Source organism: Notechis scutatus, chromosome 5, assembly GCF_049901735.1.
Source record: "Notechis scutatus isolate UNSWTSFEM ecotype Mainland chromosome 5, rNotScu1.2, whole genome shotgun sequence".
Classification (NCBI taxonomy): domain Eukaryota; kingdom Metazoa; phylum Chordata; class Lepidosauria; order Squamata; family Elapidae; genus Notechis; species Notechis scutatus.
The window spans coordinates 20,625,064-20,648,914 of NC_142013.1; the positions used below are offsets into that span (position 1 = coordinate 20,625,064).

At 36.2% G+C, this 23,851-nt stretch overlaps 1 protein-coding gene across 1 annotated transcript in view; it reads right to left on the reverse strand.

Annotated features, from left to right (window-relative positions):
• Nucleotides 1-23,851, reverse strand: part of MICU2 (mitochondrial calcium uptake 2) — a 68,022-nt gene that overhangs the window by 36,106 nt on the left and 8,065 nt on the right. Inside the window, exon 2 of the mRNA XM_087966266.1 lies at nucleotides 3,925-4,069. Within this exon, the coding sequence (XP_087822392.1) occupies nucleotides 3,925-4,069 (145 nt within the window). The remainder of the gene's footprint in view (nucleotides 1-3,924; nucleotides 4,070-23,851) is intronic.

Here is a 23,851-nt window from a genome sequence, read left to right on the forward strand (position 1 = left end):
CAGCGGTATCAAGTAAAAGACAAGTGAAAGGCTGAGGAGGATTGACATCAAGATCAACTTATCTTCATTATGGGCAGCTTTGCAGGGTAGTTCATATTTCAGTTCATATTTCAGTTCATATTTTAGCAAGCATAATTTAATGATAGTGGCTGGCAAGTCAAATTTTAGATGCATTGCTAAAATGGGATCTGCAAATGTGGGGTTTTCAGAAAGCTAAAGGAAGGGGAGTGTGGGTGTGAAAATTTGGATATAATTAATCATGGCTAGTTTAAAATGCAACATTGCCACAATTAATATCAGAGTGAAAATTATGCTTCTGCAGGCCCTATTTGTGTCTTTCCGGCTTAGCTGAAATAGAATTCTTTTAATAAAGTTGCCTGTCCATGACAAGTCATGGTAAATGGGTAATTTGAAATTTAGGCACACACACATTTTATAAAACTATGAACTATACCTGCTCTGAATCGGAAAATTACTTATGTTCTATTATTTGGCATACTTTCACAGCCTTGTGAGTTTTCCTGCATGTCATAAGCATTTGAATATAAATTAACATGTTGAAATCAAATCTGATATTCTTTTACCTTTTATTTGGTATGTGGAAGGTGTGCGGAAGAGGGGGTAGTCTTATACGGCGAGTATATAACAAACTCTATATTTTGAGTGGAAATGTTGGGGGGTCGTCTTATACGCCCAGTCGTCTTATACGCCGGCAAATACGGTACTTGGAACTAAATTTGTTGAATGGCGTATCATGACATCGGGGTGTAGTCTACCATGACAAAGGATCATACTTTTCACTCATTATATTTGATAATTTATAGATTATATGAATAACTCTATATTTTTCAGGTTTATAACTTTTTACTCTATGTATTGTAAACTCATGAAGTGAATTAAAAACTTTTTGAAGGTCTATATACAGCATTAAAAAGTAATGGTAGTTTGGTTTCTTTTATTGTTCTGTCATAAGAATGAAAGAACAGAAATTATTACACCTTAGCTCAGGGATATTAAACAGGAGGACCACGGGCTACATAGCCCAGAGTTGTCCTGCGGGGCCGTCCAGGAGATGGCGAGGGACCAGCCCGTGCTGCCCTGGCCCACCCCAGCTTCACCCACCCGGTTGGCTGGGCCGACCAGGCCACACCCACTCTGGTCTCCCAAGAACAAACAAAATCCTGATACAGCCCGTGATGGGATTGAGTTTGACACAGAGGTGGTATTCAGCAGGTTCTGACCAGTTCTGGAGAACTGGTAGCGGAAATTTTGAGTAGTTCAGAGAACCGGTAGCAGAAACTTTGAGTAGTTCGGAGAACCGAAATATACCACCTCTGACTGGCCCCACCCCCATCCATTCTCTGCCTCCCGAGTCCCAACTGATCAGCTGGGTCTTCTTTTGTTGCCCTGCACAGGAGAACGGAGCTGGAAAGCAGATTAGTGGGGTGGGGAGGGAATAAGGATTTTGTAGTATCCTTCCCCTGGAGTGGGGAGGGAATGGAGATTTTACAGTATCCTTTCCCTGCCACACCCACCAAGCCACCCCACAGAACCGGTGGTAAAAAAATTTGAATCCCACCACTGGTTTGACACCCCTGACTTAGGTACTTCAAATTGCCAATGGAGGTTGGTTCAGAAGATGGGTGCTTTTTAGCATCTTCCACCTTTTTAAACATCCATTTACATAGCACCAATCAGAAAAAAAATCAGATTTTTTTTCAGGCAAAACATTATCTATAACTTTGCATGTATAAGAAACTGCCACCAGAATCAATTATTACATCAGTGCTCTCTGTCATAAAAACAATTTTTGGATAGTTTTAGAGCTAGATACCAAATGAATGTCACACATTTCTTTGCAATCTAAATTTTATAAATTCAAAGCTTTGTAACATATATTTTACTTAGGTATTAGTTATCTGTTAATATCAACATTCATAATGACATTCTGATGTTAGCATTTCAACAGCAATGAATTCAGCCCACGTTTTCCTGCATACAATGCACTTACGTTATGCCTCTTTAGGAAGAAGAGACATATAACCTTTTGTTATCCAAAAGTCACTACTTTATCATTTGTGATGTTGTTGTAATGCAAAGGAAAAGAACAGCATTAATAATGACCCTTGGATAGGATTTTCCACAATTTGGAGTTGTCCTTTCCAATTGTTTAAGTAGAAAAGCAGAGCAAATGGTCAGTCCTAGCTTTGCTTCCTGTTTGGCTTGGAAGTTCCTGCTGTCACCATTTATCCTTCGAAGGGCAACTCACTTGACATCCATATCCCTTAATGTTTTTCTGGCTATTAAAAATAAAAAAAAAACTGAAATGACTGCAACTGGACTCTATCTCCTGACTCTGTAATGTAAAGGCATGGTGATAAGGGGATTCAGCATTTCCTCGCCCTTTGGAGATAAATCAAACTTGGAGGTCACAAAATCAAATAATGTTATTAAAAATTAGGATAAAACATTAAAAAATTAAAGTATTAAAATGAGGACATTCATTAGGAAAGGAAATAATTACAAATTTTACATGAAAAAGGGAAATCCAAAAGAAAATCCAGTGCTCCAGACAGGCCACAAGATGGCACTGGTCTCCCAAAAAAAAATTCTCTGCAAAATATAAGAATATTCTGAAGGGAAAAAAAAGTATCTTCATACAGTTAACCTTAAATATGCTGAAATCAAACATCCAATTCCGTAACTTACATTCAGAAAGATAAAAAAATGAGACTTAATGCAACAGAAAAACAAAAACGAATACCTGGGTAGGTAACAGATAACAGATAATCAGAGTTGAAAGGGGTCTTGCAGGTCATCTAGTGTCCAGTGATCCCCAACCTTTTTTATGCCGCGGCCCGGTCCCGGCATCAGCTGGGCGCCGCGCCCGGTCCCGGCATCAACTGGGCGCCGCCATCTTTTTGACGAAAAAGTGCTTCCGGTGACCTCACCGGAAGCACTTTTTCATCAAAAAAGCGCCAAGCGCTCGGTGAGCTTTTTCGGGTAGAAATGGCTTTCTACCCGAAAAGCTCACCGGAAGCGCTTTTTATCAAAAAGATGGCGGCGCCCAGCAACCAGCGGCCCGGTAAGACTTGTTCTGCGGACGGTACCGGTCCGCGGACCGGCGGTTGGGGACCCCTGATTTAGTCCAACCCTCCGCCCAAGCGGGAGACCCTACACCATTTCTGACAAATGGCAGTCCATTCTCTTCTTGAAAGTCTCAAGTGATGGCGCTCCCACAACTTCCGAGGGCAAGGTATTTCACCCCTTTCCATAAATTTGGATCCTGCAATGCATTCTACATGGGGCTGCCCTTCTAGGACAGAAGTGGGAAGGGCGCTCCTAGTCCCTTCCCTTAAACATTTATCATCTAATGGGAACTAGGAAATGTGCCTTTTCCATAGCAGCCCCTGCCCTACGGAACACTTTTTCCTCTGAAGTTCAGCAGGCCTCTACCCTCCTACCCATCCATAAAGCTTTGGACTTCAACTCCCAGAATCCCCCAGTGAGCATGACTGACTGGGGAATTCTGGGAGTTGAAGTCCACCCATCTAAAAATTGTCAAGGCTGAGAAACACTGCATCAGAGGGTATTGGGCAAAGCGAAGCCCCATTTTTCTACAGATTTCTTTGTTTTAAAAAGCTCAAACTTCCTCTATATCTAGCAAGACAAACTGCTGAGGTACCTGTGTATATGACCAAGACAAATTCAGTTGTGGGAGTATAAACAGAGAGTCTCTTGTCTGCTGGTTGCCTTCAGAATAATTCAGTTTGTCTCAGTTTTAAAGTGATACACAGATAAGAAGAAATTCTCCTTAATTTCTTTTGAGTAATATCAAAAAGAATCCTCTAATTTGGCAAATGAACAAATTGGCATTCATTCATTCAGCAGCATTGTTTAAACTAAAAGAAAAACAACACTTACGCTCTGATTTGTCAAACATAACTGAGAACAGGAAATCTCTTGGAGTCATGTAATATTCTCCTCCATATTCCAAAGAAGCAAATTTCATAAAACGTTGCTTTCGAATGGAAAGCTTTTCTGCCATCTCGTCATCCACAGCATCTTCCTTCAAAAAGACAGGAAAGGATACAGCAAATACAGGTAAATTTATTCATGACTAAAATCACCAGTTATGACTCAGCAACAGAGCAAGACCTGAAACTATATCATTGCTGCATGCTGCAAAACAAATATTTATTTTGGACTAAGGCAATTGTCAAAAGGATCATTGGTGTTTAGGCACACATCTATTTGTAGGTTTGTAGGCATGCATTTTAAAAAAAAATTACTCGTGAATCTTACCCAAATTCATGGATAAGATGGAAATGATAAGGTGTGATTAATTCTAAATGTAATTTCACTTCATTAGATGGCGGCCAACGCTGTGTCATTAGGCAGAAAAGATAAAAAAGACAATAGAAATAATCAAAAGACTAGAACAACTTCAAATAAGACAAGATGCCTGAGATGCTGTTGTTGAGAAAAATTGTGTAAGTGATGAAGGGAACAGCAAAAGAAGGTAGCTGTCACAAGAATAAATGCTGCTGCTCTGTGTGTGTGTGTGTGTGTGTGTGTGTGTGTGAGGGGGGATGTTGAACAAATGTTGGTGCACAAATAAATGCTGCCTCTTGGAACGAATGAATGCTGTTGCATGAATGAAATGCTGGGGCTTGGGGGGGGGGGGGGCTTTTTGCCCCACAAGACAAGGTGCAGGGTGGGCATAGTTGGGAGGAGAGATAGGCAGGTGGTGGGAATTGGCTTGAGGCTGTGAGGGACAAAGTCCAGAACGGTTTGCATTGGGTACTCATTCAATGATCCACGATTCTTGATTAAAACTGCAATGAGGATGGACAGGATTGTGGTCTCTAAGTGACGCAGTCACAAGACATCTCATTACATGACTGCATGACTTGGCAATTAAAATTCCTGTCCCAACTGTGGTCGTAAATTGAAAATTACCTTGTACTCTTAGGAATTATTTTGGAAATACTAAACTGGGATCCACTTTCCTGTATCTTCAGTTTCTTTTGTTATGCCCTAAATTCTGGAATGACAGAGAAATAGGTCTTAACTTTCTTCTGTGAGAAACTACTTCATGTATTTTAAGAATGTTGTATTTTTCCTCACAGCCTTCTCTTCTCAAGGCTAAAATATCCATTCCCTTAATTCATCACTCCAGGAGTTAAGTTCCAATCTTCTGTTAACCTTCATTGCCCTTTTGTGAATTCATTCCAATTTGTCTGAATGTTTTAAAAATTCCACTGAAAAATAGAAACAATATTTAAGGTGGAGGTCTAACCAATGTGAAATAAAGTGGAACTATTCTTTTCAGTCATTTGAAAATACAATGCTATTGACGCACTTAACTTTTTGGAATCACGTCACATTGCTGACTCATATTTGGCTTGTTAACAATTATAATTTAAGGAACCTTTTCACAAGCACTATTATGAAGCCAGGCTGGTTCATCTGAATTCACACTTTATTAATTACATATTCTTTTCTATGTGTTCTTTTTTTATCTCTTTAATCCTTCAATTCTTTCCTTCTTTATCACTTATTTGCCTTGCTTGAAAGTTAAGAGTTCTGCAAAAGGACAGAGATAAAGGTAGCCAGAATAGGAACACTGCTTGTTGTCCATAAAGGAAAAGCAGCAAAAGACTACAGAAATATTATGACATAAGTATCAAGATAGCTAGATTGAACATTATCGTTGTCTATGAAAATCAAGTTTCTGTTAAGTCAAGTTTCAACTGTTGACTTCATAATGAAGTCAACTCCCTCCCATTTTATTTACTTATTTACTTATTTTATTTTATTTCTTTCCTTCCTTGGTTTCCTTTCCTCGAAATATATAAGGACCCAGCATTATACACGAATTCATAAATATACTATCAATTGTACATTCAAATCTTTACTCCATGATCCATACCTCAGTTCTAATTAACCTTTAAACCACAGAGGAAAAACGGAGTCTGAAGTCACTTAAGCCCAGGTTGAGAGCTTGGTAGACAATGAATATCTTTTAAAATTCAATCAAAAGTAAGGAGGGTGTCCAGTGAAGAGCAATGCAATATTACTCTGAGTTTAGACTGCACATCCAATTTCTATTTATGCTGATGAAAAATGAGTTTTACAAAACCAATGCTCTGTCGAACTACAGCATCTCTACAAAGATGAACGTGAAGAATGTACCTATGGGATTGCTTTCTGATCTAAAGTTCTGTGTCTGTCTGTCTGTCTGTCCGTCCATCATCCATCCATCCATCTCTGATCAATCTAGCAAACAGCACCAAGCAGTAGCTAGAGACAAATTGTAGAAGCAAAAGCAAAATGCCTTTTCATCCTGCCTTTACTCTTGCTCCGGGTGAATATGAATTTGTATGCGTTTACTGATTCCTTAAAACTCTTTTAGCTTAAATTTCATGGACGTCTTAAATAGAATAGTGTACTCAGCGTTATTCTCTTTATGACTCAGGGGTTTTCTCTCCCTACATCATTAACAATGATGACTGAAGCAATGAAAGTGCTGGCGCTCTCAAGGGATGCCCTTCAACCAGCAACCTAAGTGAATCGTGACCGCAACTGAGTTTTTGTACTTGCTACAGAAAGAAGAGCTGGTGGCAAAATCATCATCATCATCACCATCACCACCATCACCACCACAAGGGATCTGGAAGCATTTTTCTATCAAATTTTATTGAAAGGCTTAAGCTAGTAAGGTGAATAGCTTATGCCTTTCAATGATTGTGCTAAAAAAATGTGCTATCAGATTCCTTTTGAGTCTTTGTCTTTGGTGGAGGAGTTGAATAAAGCCAGCTGAGCTATAAGTGCAGTCCAATACATGATCACCTTTTCAAATATTTCCTGCATATCTTAAGAACATTTTCAAATTTTACATTCTAAGAACAAACAATTACAGAATACTAGTAGTTCAACCACAAGTTCCTTTACTTTAGTCTAACTAAATTCAATAGGACTTATTTCCAGTTAAATATAAATATAATTATGGTCTAAGGAGGCAAACCTGATACTTTCAAGATATGTTACATTACAATTTCAAAATTCCCAGCCAAGCTATTGATTATGATAGCAAAAAAAAAAAAACAGTCCAAAGACTGTGGAAAGTTGATCTAATATTAATCACCAGAAATATAAGCAATTTATTTTGAAAAATGAGGCAGAAGCATGGCTTTCAACTAGACTGAATAATATCAAACCTTTTGGCTATTGGTATATGTACACTTATACAACTATCCAAGAAAAGATACTGCATTTGGGCTTTCTATAAGGAACATTAGCTGTCATAACTTTCCTTACTTTTAAAATGGTTTTGCAAGAAACTGACATTTACTTCCACTTTCTGGTAAATAAGGCACATAGCGAACAATAGATTTGCTTAATGATTGATGCAAAATAATAATGCAAATAATGCAAAATCTCACTCTTAATCAACACTGACTGGAATTGGCCTCGAAGAAGGGGAGGAAAACAGTACCCATGCAACCCCTCTCTGAAGCTAATCCAGAACAATACCATGAATAATGGCATCAAAAGCTGCCAAAAGGGCAACTAAAATCAGAATAGATGCACTACCTCACCCTACTCCCACCAGAAGTGATCCAAAAATGTGAGGAATGCCATATCTGGGCTACCACTGAAAGGGGTCTAGATAATCCGCTTCATCCAGGTATTAAGTATTAAAAACAGATCAATTAGAACACAGATGTTGATGTTTCACAAGAGAAAAACTGCAATGACAAATAAAGCAAAGTTTATGTTACACTGATTTGAATAACCTAATTCCTTTAAAAAAATCAGAATTAATGATGCATTTTATTTAACTGAGCCCATCCATTTAACAGAAAAAGGGTTTTGTTTAAGCTGGTTACACACACACACACGTATGTGGAACTGAGTGTGTGAGAAAGAAAACACATTTTTAGGAATAATTGAATTGTAAAATGTATTCAGTTAATGTTTAGTTATTTTATTGCAACTACAGGTGGTAGGAATTCAGGAATTCTAATATATCATATGTGCCATAGTAGCAAGATATCAACTGAAGTAACAAAGGAAAAAATTTCAGCCTTAATTATGAATATAAATGTTCCTGTGATTTTACGTTAGACCCCTTCTCATGGTAACTGGAAACATTAATGTTAGATCTCTAATACTTAGTGGTGAATTAGACTTGAATGACTTCAAAGAACTCTCCAATGACGCAAATCATTTCTCCTTTCATTGACATACCAACTAATCAGCTGCTAGGAAGCAATTTGTATCTGAACATTATTTACACAAACACAATCTGTAACTTGCAGGGAGATAGGCTTCAACAAAGCAGGCTAATTTCTGCAGGCTAATTTTTAATTTGAGCAAGAAATCATTTTAAATTATTTGGAAAGAAGAAAGACATTGATTTCCCCCCTTTTTTTACTCTACATAGAAAAAAACTAGCTTGAGGCAGTTGTAACCAAACATGTACAAAGGACTTACCACCAAACCCTGTAAAGCTTAATTCATTTATCTCAGGAATGAATAATGGGTCTTAAATTACAGGCAGTTAATTCTAACCCCAAAACAGATGAGAATAAAAGGTACTACGCATTTCTTCAAATCTTGATATCATAAATAATGTGTTACCTTTCCTTCATTATTAACTTTCAATCTTTTTGAATATTGTCTAGCATGTGAAAAATGTACAGTTGTATGCAGTTTATAGTGTTTACTGAAGGGTCATTTTTAAAAACTTGGTTCCTTTCAAAATGAATTGTTGGTTCCAGTTTTTTTCCAGTACAGTACAATTAAATGACCTTTCTTGTTCTTTCTCACACATTTACACACATTCCTTTCTTACAGTTTCTTATTCCATCTCCTTATATTTATAATTTAATTCCAGCTTCTATTCTACTTAGATACCCATTTATCATCAGTCATCAGTGACTGGTTCAAAGGACCTGTCCATTTTGGCTCCTGACCAAAGTCCATGACTCATCAGATACCTATATTTCGGGATATGTTTTTCTGAACATCTGGTCAAATTTCAGTGTTCATTTCTATACAAATTATTCCATTGAGGGATTTAATCTACTGGGAATGACCATTTTTCAGGAGTCACCACCAGCAGAGTCTTGGGATTGCTCTAGATAGCACAAACTACAGAGAAATTCTTCTTAAAGGCCTGAAAACGCCCAGCTGTTCTTTAAGTGCCTCCCTGTCCTTAACTCATGGACAAACTATGATACAAGCTATTCCTAAAAAAAATCAGTAAGATAAAAACAATCTGGAAAAGGAGGCACCACAATAACACACATTTGACTAAAATCTGGGCAAAAGATAAGTCTTAAGCTGAACCAAAAGTAGAATGGAATAAGCCCCATAACTGAGAGTTTGTATGAAAAATTTTGAAGATGGGCTCCAGCATGCATGCGAAAGCTTGGAAGAGTAAATCTCTGATCCCAATCATCATCTTTATTTAATGACCCCATAATCCTTTGCGAGGTGGAGTGTGGGCAACCGAATGAAGCAAGCAGAGTGTTTTAATGGCTGGATGCCCTTCCTGTCACCAATGCAGAGTTTTATTCAGCAGATATATTCTCAGTGTGCCCAGAGAGAGAAATATCTGCCTCTACCTAGGATCAAATGCCACCTCTAGGCCACCGCACCACTCCAAATCTCTGACCCCAATGACCGACCCAAATTCGATCTCGCATCATTATCCTGGGACATGTATATATTCACCTTCATTAGTGAAAAAAATTCCTTCCCAATACCTTTGTCCCCAAATTTAAGACGCTTCATAGGCTTTCAGTGGTCAGTTTCTGAAAAAAAATCCAGCAAGAAAAATAGAAGTTGCAAGGTTTCAGATTTTTAAAAATTGCTTTACTTTGGGAGTCTTCAGATATGAAAGATACCTTGGAACAAAGATACAAAAAGTACTTAGACATTTGGTTATTTGAAATGAACATGTCTTTCACACATCTTGCACTCTCTTGACCAAGCTGCCTTTAAATCTTCTAATTGCTGAATGCCTCTAAACCTTCTTCTTGTTTGTATATGAATGTTTGGGAAAAATTCCAGGAAACAAAAAGGGAATTCCAAAAAAGTAATGTAAACCCCATACATGGAGGGATGACATAAGATGATACCTGTATCTCTCCTCCCTGAGAGCTTTTAAGGAAGGTGGAATTGTATGCATCATTCGGGTTGTGTTTCTAGATATCCATTCTGCAACATGTGCAGATATAGCTCCTAAAGGTAATACAATTATATATAATAGCAACATACAAAGATTTGTAAGTTTAATTCTGGTAGAAGGTTTGAATTTCATTAGAATAACATCTAGCTACCTGTGTCTGAGGAGTCCAAATGAGGAGAAAACTGGTTGCCCAGCACCTCCAGGTGAGTAATGTAACTAATTTTTGAAAATTAACTTATGATCTTTCTTGTCAGCTGATGTAATCTCTATTAACTCTCTCTCTTCATCATGAATCTGTAGTCCATCTTTGCTGAATTACATAAAAAACACCATGGTTCCATCTAGCTTGTTGTAGATCATTCCATCTTGTCTGCCATCCCTTCAACCTAACATTTCAACTACTACCAGACACTGAGGTGAAACATACGAACTACCATATTTAATGATGCATCCTAGGAGAGAAAATCTCAAAGATATTTACATTGTCAATTCTCTGATGAACCTAAATACATCTCAATCGTCTTCATTAATTCATCAGGGAGGTTCCCCCTAAAGATTTTAATCCAAATAACAAAATCCATGAGATTAACCTAGTCCTCCAAGACACAGTCCCCTTTGCTTCCATCACAACAAGATGCTTTGAAATGACTTCTACTAAATGATTCCTCGATATTCAACGTAATATTCAGCTGGTCTCATGGAATACAACAGGCTGGCAACCTTTTTTTAGTTGCCTACTAAAGAATTTTGACATTAGATTCTTTCTGGAAGATATGAGAACAAAAGTCTGAAGAGCTGGAAAACTAAATATTCTTTTCATTTCAGACAACCTCTCGTCTGAAAGGTGGATGTGTCACACAAGAATTGTTATTTGAATTGTTAAATTAGAAGTACTGTATGTCCTCCACCCCATTTACTATAATGCTCTAGCTATTACCAAAGGGCTGAAATTGGAAGCCAAAGGGTTTGTTAATTAATGTCTATTTTTTCATTATGGAGGAGAAGCTAATGGAACAAAAACTCTTGAGATTTGATGGAGGACTACATGCTGATTCAGTTCCTAAATTAGAACAGATTTCAGCAAGAGATTCCTCTAAGGAATTAATTATGGAGGATGGAGACCGATTCAACTGGTCATTAAATTTGACCTACTGGTTCTAAATGTCTTGATTCCAGTGGTGGGATTCATTATTATTTTTATTACTGGTTCTAGGGGCGTGGCTTGGTGGGCGTGGCTGGGGAAGGATACTGTAAAATCTCCAGTCAGAGGTGGTATTTGCTGGTTCTCCGAACTACTCAAAATTTCCGTTACAGGTTCTCCAGAACTGATCAGAACCTGCTGAATACCACCTCTGCTTGATTCCCAGTAACCAAAAAGGTTAGCTTACTTTCTGAGAGGCATTGGCATTGAGACAGTATGATTGACTACGATATTGCTTAATTCACTCACTATTGGAACTGATTTCAAAGTAGTTTTCCATTCTAATAAGTGATCACTCGTGCTTTCTGCAGCTTTGCTCTTAATACTCTGGTACATGACAGGACTGTAATGGTCCCAACACCATAATTAAGTCTGCAAGCTGTAATAGGAACAAATTTACTCCTGCAGGAAATTATGAGGGTTGAATGAAAAATAATGATCTACCTCCATAACCTCATTTTAAATAGTAAATGAAGCAGGCAACTAATCTTTGAAATAATTTTTGTTACCTGACTTTACTTGGCTACACAATTTTGTCAATTTATTAGTTCATTTTTTTTATTAGTGGATTGAAATTCTGAATTTCGTATGAAAGTTGTTACATCTGCTCAATTGTGTTTGCTAGTGCCGGAAGGTGGTTCTGAATTCACACTCACATTTAGACAATCTTGTTGTTTATGTGTTGTGTGGAATGTTATTAACATTTGTTACTAACTCTTGTCACTAACAAATTAATTCATGCTATTGCTTTTTTCTGTTTTTAAATTAAATCAGATCTAACATTCTAACATGTCAGCCAGCATTTAAGTTACATGTAGACATAGCACCATACATGCAAAACCATATGGCACAATCTCTATGTTACAGCCTAATCCAAACATAGACATTTGTATTATTGCATTATTATTTCAAATTAGAAACTGAGCCCAGTTAAAGTGAATTTGAATGATCCTCTGGGAAGTCCCGGCTCAAATTAGTCCAGGTTTGATTTATGTGTATCCAGCCAAGTACAGGTAGTCCTCAACTTATGAGCACAATGAAGCCCAAAATTTATGTTGCTTAGTGAGAAATTTGTTAAGTGAATTTTGCCCCATTTTATGACTTTTCTTGCCACATCTGTTAACTGAATCATTGCAATTGTAAATGTGTAACCGGGTTCTTAAGTGAATCTGGCTTCTCCATTGACTTTGCTTGTCAGAAGGTGGCAAAAGGGGATCACGTGACCTTGGGACACTGCAACTGTCATAAATGAGTCACTTGCCAAGCATCCAAATTTTGATCACATGACCATGGCAATGCTGCAATGGTTGTAAGAGTGAAAAATGCTCATAAGTCACTTTTTTCAGTGTTGTTGTAACTTCAAGCGGTCACTAAGTGAACTGTTGTAAGTCGAGGACTCCCTGTATTTCAATTCTATTTATTCCAAGCATACACACACACAACATATATGTTTGTACACACGCACACACACACAGTTGCTTCAATGCTGCATATATTCCAACTTTCTACTTCTTTGGCTTTCCATGGAAGTTTTTATGATGAGGAGGACTATTCTTTGCTGCATGTCTTCCAGCTACAATGCATATTCTTGAACTCACTCACTCACCTCGACTTATCACAGGCTCTCCTAGAAGTAATAACAAGTCTTCAACAGCCATTTTTACCCAGACTCCATTTTGGTTTGCCAGCTATGACCCTTCTCCCCAGAAATGTTTAAGTCTCCAGCTCTCGCCTCCTCCTAACCAATTCAATAGCAGACCTCTTTGTTATGGATAATATATTATTTCTTCTCCTCTCAGGGTTTGCCATCAACTAAAAGAAATAACAGCTCCTGGTTGGGTGAATGCATGACACGATAGCAGGTAATTCTGGATGACAGATGCCTTGCAACTTCAGTTACACCAGGATGGAACTTATTTTCTTCATCCATTTCAATCAGGATTTCATCTGGTATATGGTACCGAGACTGTTTTGCCACAAGCTAGATGTAGAGTGTGGGTTGGCAATGTGACCTCAAGCTCTCAGCAACGTTCACTGGTGTTTATTATAGTATTTCTGGCTGTACTGGGCCTCAGGGACAACGTTTTCTAGTGGTTTATGTTCTTTCCTGTTGGGGTGTATCCAGAGAGTGTTGAAGGATCATTACTTGATACCTAGGTCTCTTCAGGGTTCTATCTAGTCTCCTATGTTTTTCATCATGAAAAAAAAACCTTGGCGGGTATAATTTAGAGCTTTGAAGAAGGCTCCCATCAGTTTGTTGACAGCACTCAGTTCTACTGCAGTTTAATTTCTAATTCCAAAGAAAAGAATCAGTGCCCTTGAATGCTGCTCATTGATACAAGATACGTAGATCACATAATACCTACACTGAAAGATTTGGTCTTGTTAATAGTTGCTTTCCAGGCACAATGTAAGATTTGGACATTTGAAATCCTTAAACAGCTTTGGATCTGACTATCCTCTGTGCTGTTCCTCCTGCTATGAACTTAACTAGTTACTTAATACAGCAGGAAGACCTTTTCCTCCTGCCTTCATATGCGGAACATGGAATAATGAACTTAAATTAAAGAAAGGTATTTGAAATGATAGGATAAACTTCTTAACAGTAAAACAGACCAACAATGAATATTAAAGGTAATTGTTGAATTGGATAGGCCTCCCATGGGGATGCTTTAATATAGATACTTGCACTTGAGCTTGATCAACTAAATGATCTTTTGTAACCTTATGATTCTACATATTGATCAAGTTGTATGTCTGCAGCTGACCAATCTGCAACAAGAATGTGGAGATTTTCACTAAAAAACAAGTATAATTAGAAACATATTCCATACACACGGACAGTTCAGCCTATTATGATTTTTTGGGGGGGGACTCATCGAAATGTTGCCTTAATGTACAGTGATTTTAAATCAAGCTCTTACCATGGTGCTCAAATTTACCGTAGACCAAGTATTGATAAAGGGACTATAGGTTTGTTTGAAACAATACATTTATATGCAATGTAATCCAGTCTACCAAATGGTAGACTGGATTAAGAAAGCAAATTTGGTATAGTTGTCAAGGTACAAGGATAGAAATTAGAGTTCCAGTCTAGTCAAAGTCACCAGGTGGATGACTTTGGGTGAGTCATTCTCTCTCAGCCTAGAAAAGAAGGCAAGGGCAAACAATTTCCAAAAAATCTTCAATGCTTCAGATTTTTCTTCTTTTTTAAAAGTGCTCAACATTTTTTAAAAATGGTGTCATATTTTTCAAATAGTGTTGTTTTCTTTCTGCCAAACCAGTTCTCATTAAAGAAAAAGGAAGCCAGAAAATGTCGAGTTTTCAATATCATCATCATGTAATATAAAAAAACCATTCCAAAATACTATATTAAAGTGAAATATTTATTTTTTTAAAAATGTTAACTTTATTTATAAACAAAGCAGGAAACAGGCTTTAACCCATGGATGGGTTGAAGGATGTTTGGGGGGTCGACACCAGGCTTTGTCTATTTTGATTATAAGCTTTTATTTAAATTTAGAAAAACATATATTATGTTTTTATTTTAGAATTTTACAAAACGTATTGCTGTTTTTATATTGTATTCTATTTTAATACTATCAACCACTAAGAGTCTGTTTCCTATTGGCCTGAGTATAAATCTGACAAGTAAATAAATACAATTTTATTTCTAATTCTTAACAGATAAGTTAGCCAGATCTATCGGTAACTGCTCCTTTTGAGTTCTAAACTCGCACTCTTTATTTTATTTTATTTATTTTTATTTGTCAATTGCTTACAAGATAATAGGTATAAGTAAAAACATAGTTATGAATACATGGATACATATAAGAAAAATAAAAAATATATAAAAGAAACAATAGGACAGGGACGGTAGGCATGTTGGTGCGATTATGCACGCCCCCTACAGACCTCTTAAGAAAGGGGTGAGGTTTGTATTATGTTTTATTTTTTGTGAAAATCCAAATAAAACTTATATTAAAAAAAGAAAGGGGTGAGGTCAATAGTAGACTCTGATATTAGTGATAGCATCTTTCCTTCTGGTCTGTTGCTATTCCTTCAATTTTCCCAAGTATCAGAGTCTCCTCCAAAGATTGTTATTTATGCTTTGTGTCCAAAATATTTAACTTGCAGCTGAGTTATTACTTCTTCGAGTGAGCAGTTTAGTTTTATTTCATGTAGTTTTGAATGATTTGTTCCACTTCCTGTCCAAGGCACTCTTAACAATTGTCTTCAGCATCCCAATACAAAGGCATTAATTGTTCTATGTTCATCCTTTCCAGTGGTGCAGCTTTCATAGTCATACCAGGCTATGGCAATACAAGATTAGTATTGTGACATTTCTCCACTTTCATACAGGCAGTTTTTGACTTACAACTGTAACGTAGTGTCAGCCGGTCTTCCGGATGTTCGTATTCCCAAGGTACAAACCAACAAACATTGAGGTATGCAGTCATTTATTTGTACAAGTAACGCACATCTCATCTGGCAACAATGGCTTGAATTCCAATCTAGGTTAGTGCTGGGGGCGTTTGCCTTCCAGCACTCTTTATAGCATAACCCCACCCATCTAATCGCAGCTACCTCCTGTAAACCGCCCTGTTCTAATTACCCATGTATGCAGCATTTCCTAATATGGCTAATTAGTTACTTAGGCTGTATTCCCATGCCATAGCCTTGAACGCTCTGCACCCTCCCTATCACTGATCCCCTCTACTTCCCAAAACACCCCGTAACACCTGATGTATAACTCCCCCTCCCTGCACTAAAGCCTTATACAGCGGAGTGCCCCAGCCACGTCATGTGGGAATTCCCATTCAGCCTTCCACTCTCAGGTAGCAGTGCGAGGCAGCGTCATAGGGAATCCCCGTTCCGCATCCACGTTGTTGCTGATGGGAGGGATCCATGATTAACGTCTTTTATTGCTGTCAGGCGTAGTTGAATAGGGAGCCCGACATGTAGCCTGCTTTTTATGGTCATAATTTGTGATGGTTGTAAAGCAGGTTGGCCATGTGATTTTACACCCTTTTTTGCAGCAGTTTTTAGCAAAGGTTCGCTTTGGGCATCATTTTGTAAATGCAGAATGCTAGTTTTCTGTAAAACCATCACAAAATGCTGTCACCTGATTGTAAATATATAGCCCTGTTGCCGAGTGCCTGAAAAGTGGACATGTGGCCACAGGGCCCTCCCTATCAGAACTTTGAATCCAAGTCACAAGTACCCCCCTTAATACTTTACTAAGTCAAGGGCATGCATTTCATCTCAACATGTTATAGTCTTTCTCCCAAGAAGCAGGTGCTTCCTTTCTTCATGCTTACCCTTAACTATCTTTTTGAATTTTTGAGTCATGCAAAATGACATATTCTTCTACTTTTATTACTTATTCATTGTTTTTCCGCTTCTTTCACTTTCAAAGACCAACTTATCAAGTCTTCCTTACTTCCAAACCCCAAATCATCAGCATATCATACATTGCTAAAAAAAATTCCAGCATTTTTAATTTAATTTCTTTTAGTTTGCCATTTCTAATGATATATTTTGCATATAAGTAAATTAGGTGGTGCAAACTAAGCTAAGCAATGGGCACAATTATGTATGGGACCATTTGACTGGGCTGGTAGCAAAAACAAAAGGTTGTTAAGCAAGATTGAATAAAAATTGATCTAGATAAATAAAATGACATCTTATTTGAAACCTGGTTTCAAAAACTGCTTGATATAAAATTGTAGTCTGTCTGAGAACTTAAATTCTCTCTCAATCCTTTTTCAAAATTTCAGTTGTAATAACATGAATGGCAATTTTACTGGAATACAGACTAGAGATGTGGTGATCAACTTTATATTGTTTTTAAGTGTACCGTCATTTCTAAAACCTGATCAGACATCATTTATACACCTCTTATACAAGAAAGGGCACAAACTATTTAACTACATTGTTCAATTGTTTTGTTGTCTGGAAGAACAACTTATGAGTACCTCTGTGGTTAAGACTTGTGCCAGAAACCTAAAATGTGGTTTTCCTACATTTCCGTCCCTCTCTCAAACTTTGTTACTCCCTTTCCCTATTAAATATTTGCAGCACTTAAGCTTTTGCTTAGATTTTCCCACTTTTAAAGTTATGTCTCTTTTGAAAGGAGGGGGAAGGCTTTTGAAAGTAAGAGGAAAACACTGTTGTCAAATAATTAAAAAAAAACATTGAACATGTTTAAGTAGATGTGTCAGTACTCTAATTCTATTATACAAGCAAAGAGAATGCAAGACAGCCTCTCATTCATATAGGACAAATAGCTGTGCCAAAAGCACAAATTACACCTAATTATAGGGTATAACTCTGTCATCTCTCTTTTTATAACCTCGTCGTTTACACACTTTGATTTTTTTTTACTTCCATTTGAGTTTATTAACATCAAAGCTTTGTCATCACTTATCTGTTTCCACCAAGTTTTTACTTGGGGCAATAAAGAATAAAACTTCTTTACATTCCAGCTTTTTGGATGCAAGAATGGTTTAGTCTGCATTGTTCTTATGATGTTTTATACAAAGGTTTTAATAACCATGTTGTTAAATTTATTGCCCTTGGCAGAGAAGTCTTAAAATACAGTATAATTTAACCTACTGTAGTATTAAATACATCAGTAGAGTGCTCTGAAATTATACTCATATTAATACTATTCCCATAAACAAGACTAGATAACTTTGGAACTTTTGAATAAGAATATACCAGATGGTTTTAGATTTTTTTAAACAATATTGTATTCCAAAACGTAACTCATATTTTCATCAAATTGGTCAGATATACTGCATTACATTTTGTCTTACAATTAAAGAGGTATGATGGCTATAATGGGTTAATAGGGGTAGGAGTATTAGATATTAGGTATGTATGTTAACTATGTTTGCTGCTAAGGAATTTTATTATCTGTACTTACATGTATACATACATACATACAACCTCTTCTTTTTTTCAAACTGCAGGTCTCAAATTTGAACTCCAGGTTTGATTTCAACTTCCATCACACACAACTCTGCCATTTTAAAAATATATTCCCTGCACAAATGAAACCGAGACAATGCATACCATCTTTGTCTCATCCTTTGTTTATTCTGAACCCTTCAGTTTCTCCAAAGTCAGTTCTTACAGTAGTAGCTTCTTGTTCACAGTAAACAAGAACATGATTCCTCTGAAGAATAATCAGGGGTTCTGGCACACCCATTAAATTCCACCTTTTGGCATAATCTACACAAAGCCTAGATGTACTCAATAAAACAAAGACAAACCTTCTTAAATTCTCTTGCTTTCTCCATTATTTTTCTTATATTAATTATCTGATTTCATGTCACTCTGCTTTTTTTGAAACCTGCCTGTTCATTTGGCATTTCTCTCTCCAGATATAACACTGTACTTCTTTGTTAAGTTAAGATCTTAAGGCAAATTTTTGTTTGCCTAAAGAATTAGTGCAATGGTTTATAATTTGCAATGTCTAATACCTCCTTCTTCAGGAGAGTACCAATCCTGTCCAATCTCTAGACCACCCTGTCCTGTTCCATTTTGTGGAACATAGAGCTGTTAGCATTTAATTGTCTCTTTTCCTCTAGCTTTTAACAGTCCCATGGATATTTAATTTGCTTTTCTATTTGACAGCTGATCTATTCCCCCTCCCACTCCATTTTCTAATGGAGTCTCTTCTTGAATACATGCTTTTTCTAGGTATTTCATATATGGTCTCATTTGCAAAGGGTTTCAGTACAGGCTTTTCATCTTTTGTTAAATTAATCTGTCTCTATTACATTACTTGCATGATTATTCCAGAATTGAGTAAAGCCTGGCAAAACTAATTTCCTATGATTTTTCTGATGTTCTCAAAAGCATCACTTATTCTTTTTTTCTTCTGTTAGTTTCCTCTGTGAGTTTACATTGATTGAAATACTCAAGGATTCCTGAGTTGTTGGGGTGATTGCTGAAAATCTCAGTATCTAGGTAATCAAATACAACAATTATTTAAGTGAAAAATGCATTCTTATTAATGCCTAGCTCTGTTACAGAGTAGTGAGACGAAGAAAATATTCCCTGCTTTCCAAAATTACTAAAATACGGAACACGATGGAACAATTCAGAAAACAGTAGGAATACAAGCAATTCAAACAGTGGAAAATAGGAAGAAATTTGTTTAAAAATTGCAGTATATGGTATGCAAAGATTTATTCCTACATTAGCAATAATTTCTTAGTGAATTATTTGACAATTTTTACAGAACGATTGGCAAATTGTTTAAAAGGAATCTAGAAGTTGGCCATATTGAGTAGGTGGTTATAATAGCTCTGGGGTTCATATTGAGTAGATAGGTGTAATAGCTTTGGGGATTCATTTTGAGGTCCAACTTGCACTGAGCATTGTCACTTAGGAAAAAAAAGAAATCTGACAAAGGTCTTTGGAATTAATGTGGAGAAAAATAAGGGAAGTTTGTCTGCTGGAGCTATAAATGCCATGCAATTGCTTATTGTCTTGGACCTACTTCAGCTTAGTGATAATTGTGCTGCAAGGAAAGCATATCAATAGTGGTTTCTGAGATAGGAATAGAATGATACAATTCACAGCATTATTCCTGAATGTAAGCTAAATAAAAGACAACACTGCAGAGGAGAATTTTAACTCTGTGGGAATGTTGTTCCTAAGACTGATTTCTTAAAAGAGCAACCATACCCTCCCCCCAATTCCCAAATGCAACCACAGCATTTCACAGAGACTTTGAATGGGACATTCAGATTTTATCTACATGTAGCAATGATTTTATCTTGGAAAACTCTGCTGAAGGTATTTGTCATCCATTTTTATGACATTAAGATTGAGCTTTATAGAAACTATTTTTATTGCTATTATTATAAACTTTTATTCATTAAACATGAAACTTAGTCAACTGAACTTTAAAAAATGTATCACAAATATCACTGGCTGATGCTGATAGTTGATACAGGTTGCTGCCAATATCCTAGGTATCAACCAAGTATCTTCTTAAGATGTACGATGTTCCAAATAGCGCAGTTTTTGGCAGTTCCGCTGATGTTATTGCAGGAAGCTGCAATTTCTTGATGTATTTTGTAAAATTCTTGGACATGGTATCAAATGCCCCGATAACAATGGGTATCACTGTTATATGTTTCATCCATAATCATGTAGTTTTGCTGGCCCGGTCAAAATTATTATTGTTGTTGTTAAAACTCATATGCTGCCCATTTTGCAGTTCAAGGAAATTCTGGGTGACTTAAACCAGAGTTTTTAAAACTGTAAAAAACTTGATAAATGTAAAGAAATTCTTAAGGAAGGCATTATTGGCAATTTATAATTGAGCTAGTTTGGTAGAATTCTTAATATTACTACTAGAAACGGTGTGTTTTAGTTTTGCCTTAGATATGAAGCCAGCTGGTGACTTTGGCGAATCACTCTCTCCTAGCTTGAGGAATACCAAACCAGTTCTGCAATGCATTGTCAAGAAAATTGCATGGAGCCAAGATTCCTCCAACAATATAATTTTCTCCTATTTTACTTCAGTACTGAATAATCTCTTTACTTCTTGGACAAATGTATGGGTAGCAGCTAAGAAATATTAGGGATATACATATTTAAAGGTTATTTAAGGCATGGTCTTCGACACTTTTCTAGTGTAGCTAAATATCGGTAGTATATAATACTTTTTAGGGCTGTTATAACAATTAGAAAAATATATATCAAGTCCTTCAGTGTGTGAGCTTAACAAGTTTTATATATATGTCTATTTTACTTTTGTTTTAAAATTTGTATTCTACCTTTAGTCTTGAAAAATCAAACAGAATTTAAACTAAACCAAATGAACTAATTTAGGATAAACTAGATAAGAAATCTTTGCATGGTTATGCTAACTACTTTGCTTTAAATAATTAAACAAAAATTTCCATGATTTTTTTCAGGAAGAACAAAATAATATTAAATTAAAATATAGTCAGATCTCTACTATTTGGCAATTTTACAGCATTTATTAATAATATGCCACACCATCATAAACCTAAAGCTTGAGCTAAAAATAGTTCTTGCAAGTGGAATGCCAATATCCTTATTAATGCACAACAGGATACCTGGTCTACCACTTCAAGTATACAGGAGATTTCTAGTAAATAGCTGTCAACAAGCCTGTGCATGACTGAAATCAAATTACTAATACTATGGGAATAGGCTTTTGAACTTTGTGCCAACAAAGTATCATGTATCTAATCTAAGGAGGAATTACAGACCAAAAGACTGCTATTATTTTATTAGCCATACCACCTTCATTTTGATCTGCTCTACTATGCTTGTTTAAATCTACTTGTCAGTGGGATGGCAGAGAAAGTACAATACATTTTATGTTCCAGAGCAGCTGAAATTCTGTTTTGAAACTTCTGGTTTTTTTCAGGTTTTTAAGAGTTTTGAACAATTTTTACAGCATTTGATCAAGAATTAATGACATAAAAAGAGGTTATAACGTATCTAAGCAATAATTCCTATATAGTTAACTAAATATAGTAATCAGCTAAGACATAATGTCATGCTTACTAGTCAAATAATATGTTAATCTTGGTTTCAAAGTATGAACCCAAGTCATTTAGGCAAACATAGTGTTTTCTCTTTTAAATACATCCAATACAATTGTATTTATAGGTAGTAAAAGTTTAAAGTTCTCAAATATCTATATAATAATGTAAAACAACTTTTTTCACACAGGTCTGAGGCATTTTTCCATAATAGGTATTGTGTGTAATATCTTGCATTTCTATCTGATCAATCAAGCAAACAAAGAAAAGGAAACACACTAAGATTTCCTTTATAAAGACTGCAAGAATCAGAATGCCAACTCACTTAACACACTGAAAATTAACTTATGAGATGTTGAGATTAATTTATGAGATCTTCTGTCATTCACAGATTGAAAAGGAGTTAAGATGATTTGATGTACTCTTTGGCCAAATAAAGAAGCACACAGGAAAATGTTGCTGTGCTTGTTGTTTACAATGCTGTACCTCTTTCCCATACTCCTCACCTATTGTCTTATACTTTGCACAACAATGCAAATTTTAAAAGTTGAAAAAAAAACAAACACCTGAGGATTAACAATCCCTTTCAAAAACAAAACTTTACTCATTAGTTTCTGCTGTGTCATCAAGTCAAGTTCTGGTATTCAGATCTTCTGCTACAACTATGAAGCTAAATTTCAGATAGGCAGGATATATGTATGTATATGAATAAGAATGCGTATATGCATGTGTATTATGTATGTATGTAATGTTTATACACACACACATACAGGTAGTCCTCAATTTACCACAACTGAGGCCAAAATTTCTGGTGCTAAATGGGACCGTTAAGTGAATTTTACCCCATTTTATGACCTTTCCTGACACAGTTGTTAAGTGAATCTGTTTCCCCATTGACTTTGCTTGTCAGAAGGTAACAAAAGGTAATCACATGACCTGGGGACACTGCAACTGTCATGAATATGAGTCAGTTGCCAAGCATCTGAATTTTGATCACGTGACCATAGGGATGTTGCAAAAAAAGGTTGTGTGAAAAACAGTTATACGTCACATTTTTCAGTGTCTTTAACTTGTAACTTTAAGTGATCACTAAATGAACTGTTGTAAATCGATTATCTGCTATTCTGATAAGTTTGTTTGCTATGTTTTACTAGGTATAAATACTGAAATTATACAGGTACAGAGTCTGTAATGTGAATTTTTACTTGCAACTAGCATTTCCTTCTCTTTTTTTAATGATGATACTGTCAATAAGGAAAGCCTCTGAAAAGTCTTAAGATATTCACTGTTAAGAATGGATAATTATAATAGTTTTATTTCCTTCCTGAATAAGGAATGAAACAACCTAGCTATTGTAAAACAAAGGTATTGTACAGTTGTATTGGAAATATTGTTCCTTTAATTTAGCAGATTAGTCGGCCTCCTTCAATTAATAGATGGGACTTAATGGAATGTAGAAATATGCCAGCATCAAGTTACACAAGTGAATCAACTCTATTTTCCTTCCATTCCCATATCCTGAAGTTCCGACTACAACTCCTGTTGTCTTCCACTATCATGCAGAATTACGAACTCGATATTCCATAAATCTGGTGCATATCGTATTTAAAGCAAGTTTAGCTTCACTAGCAATTCAATTTCTATACAAATCTTTTAAAAAATCAATTTCTCCGTCAATTTAGGGAAAGTTCAAGTTTTATTTTTGACATGCAAAATATCTAACTCTTTATCATTATGGCTCTTCCTCAATTTATCTCCATGATTTATATTTGTATAAGACCAAAAAAAAAAAAACCTTCAAATGCCAAGGATAGGATTATTGATAGTGAAAAACAAAGATTGATATTTATTATAAAGATCCTTGATGCTGCAACTTAAAACCCAGGATTACAGCAGTGACAG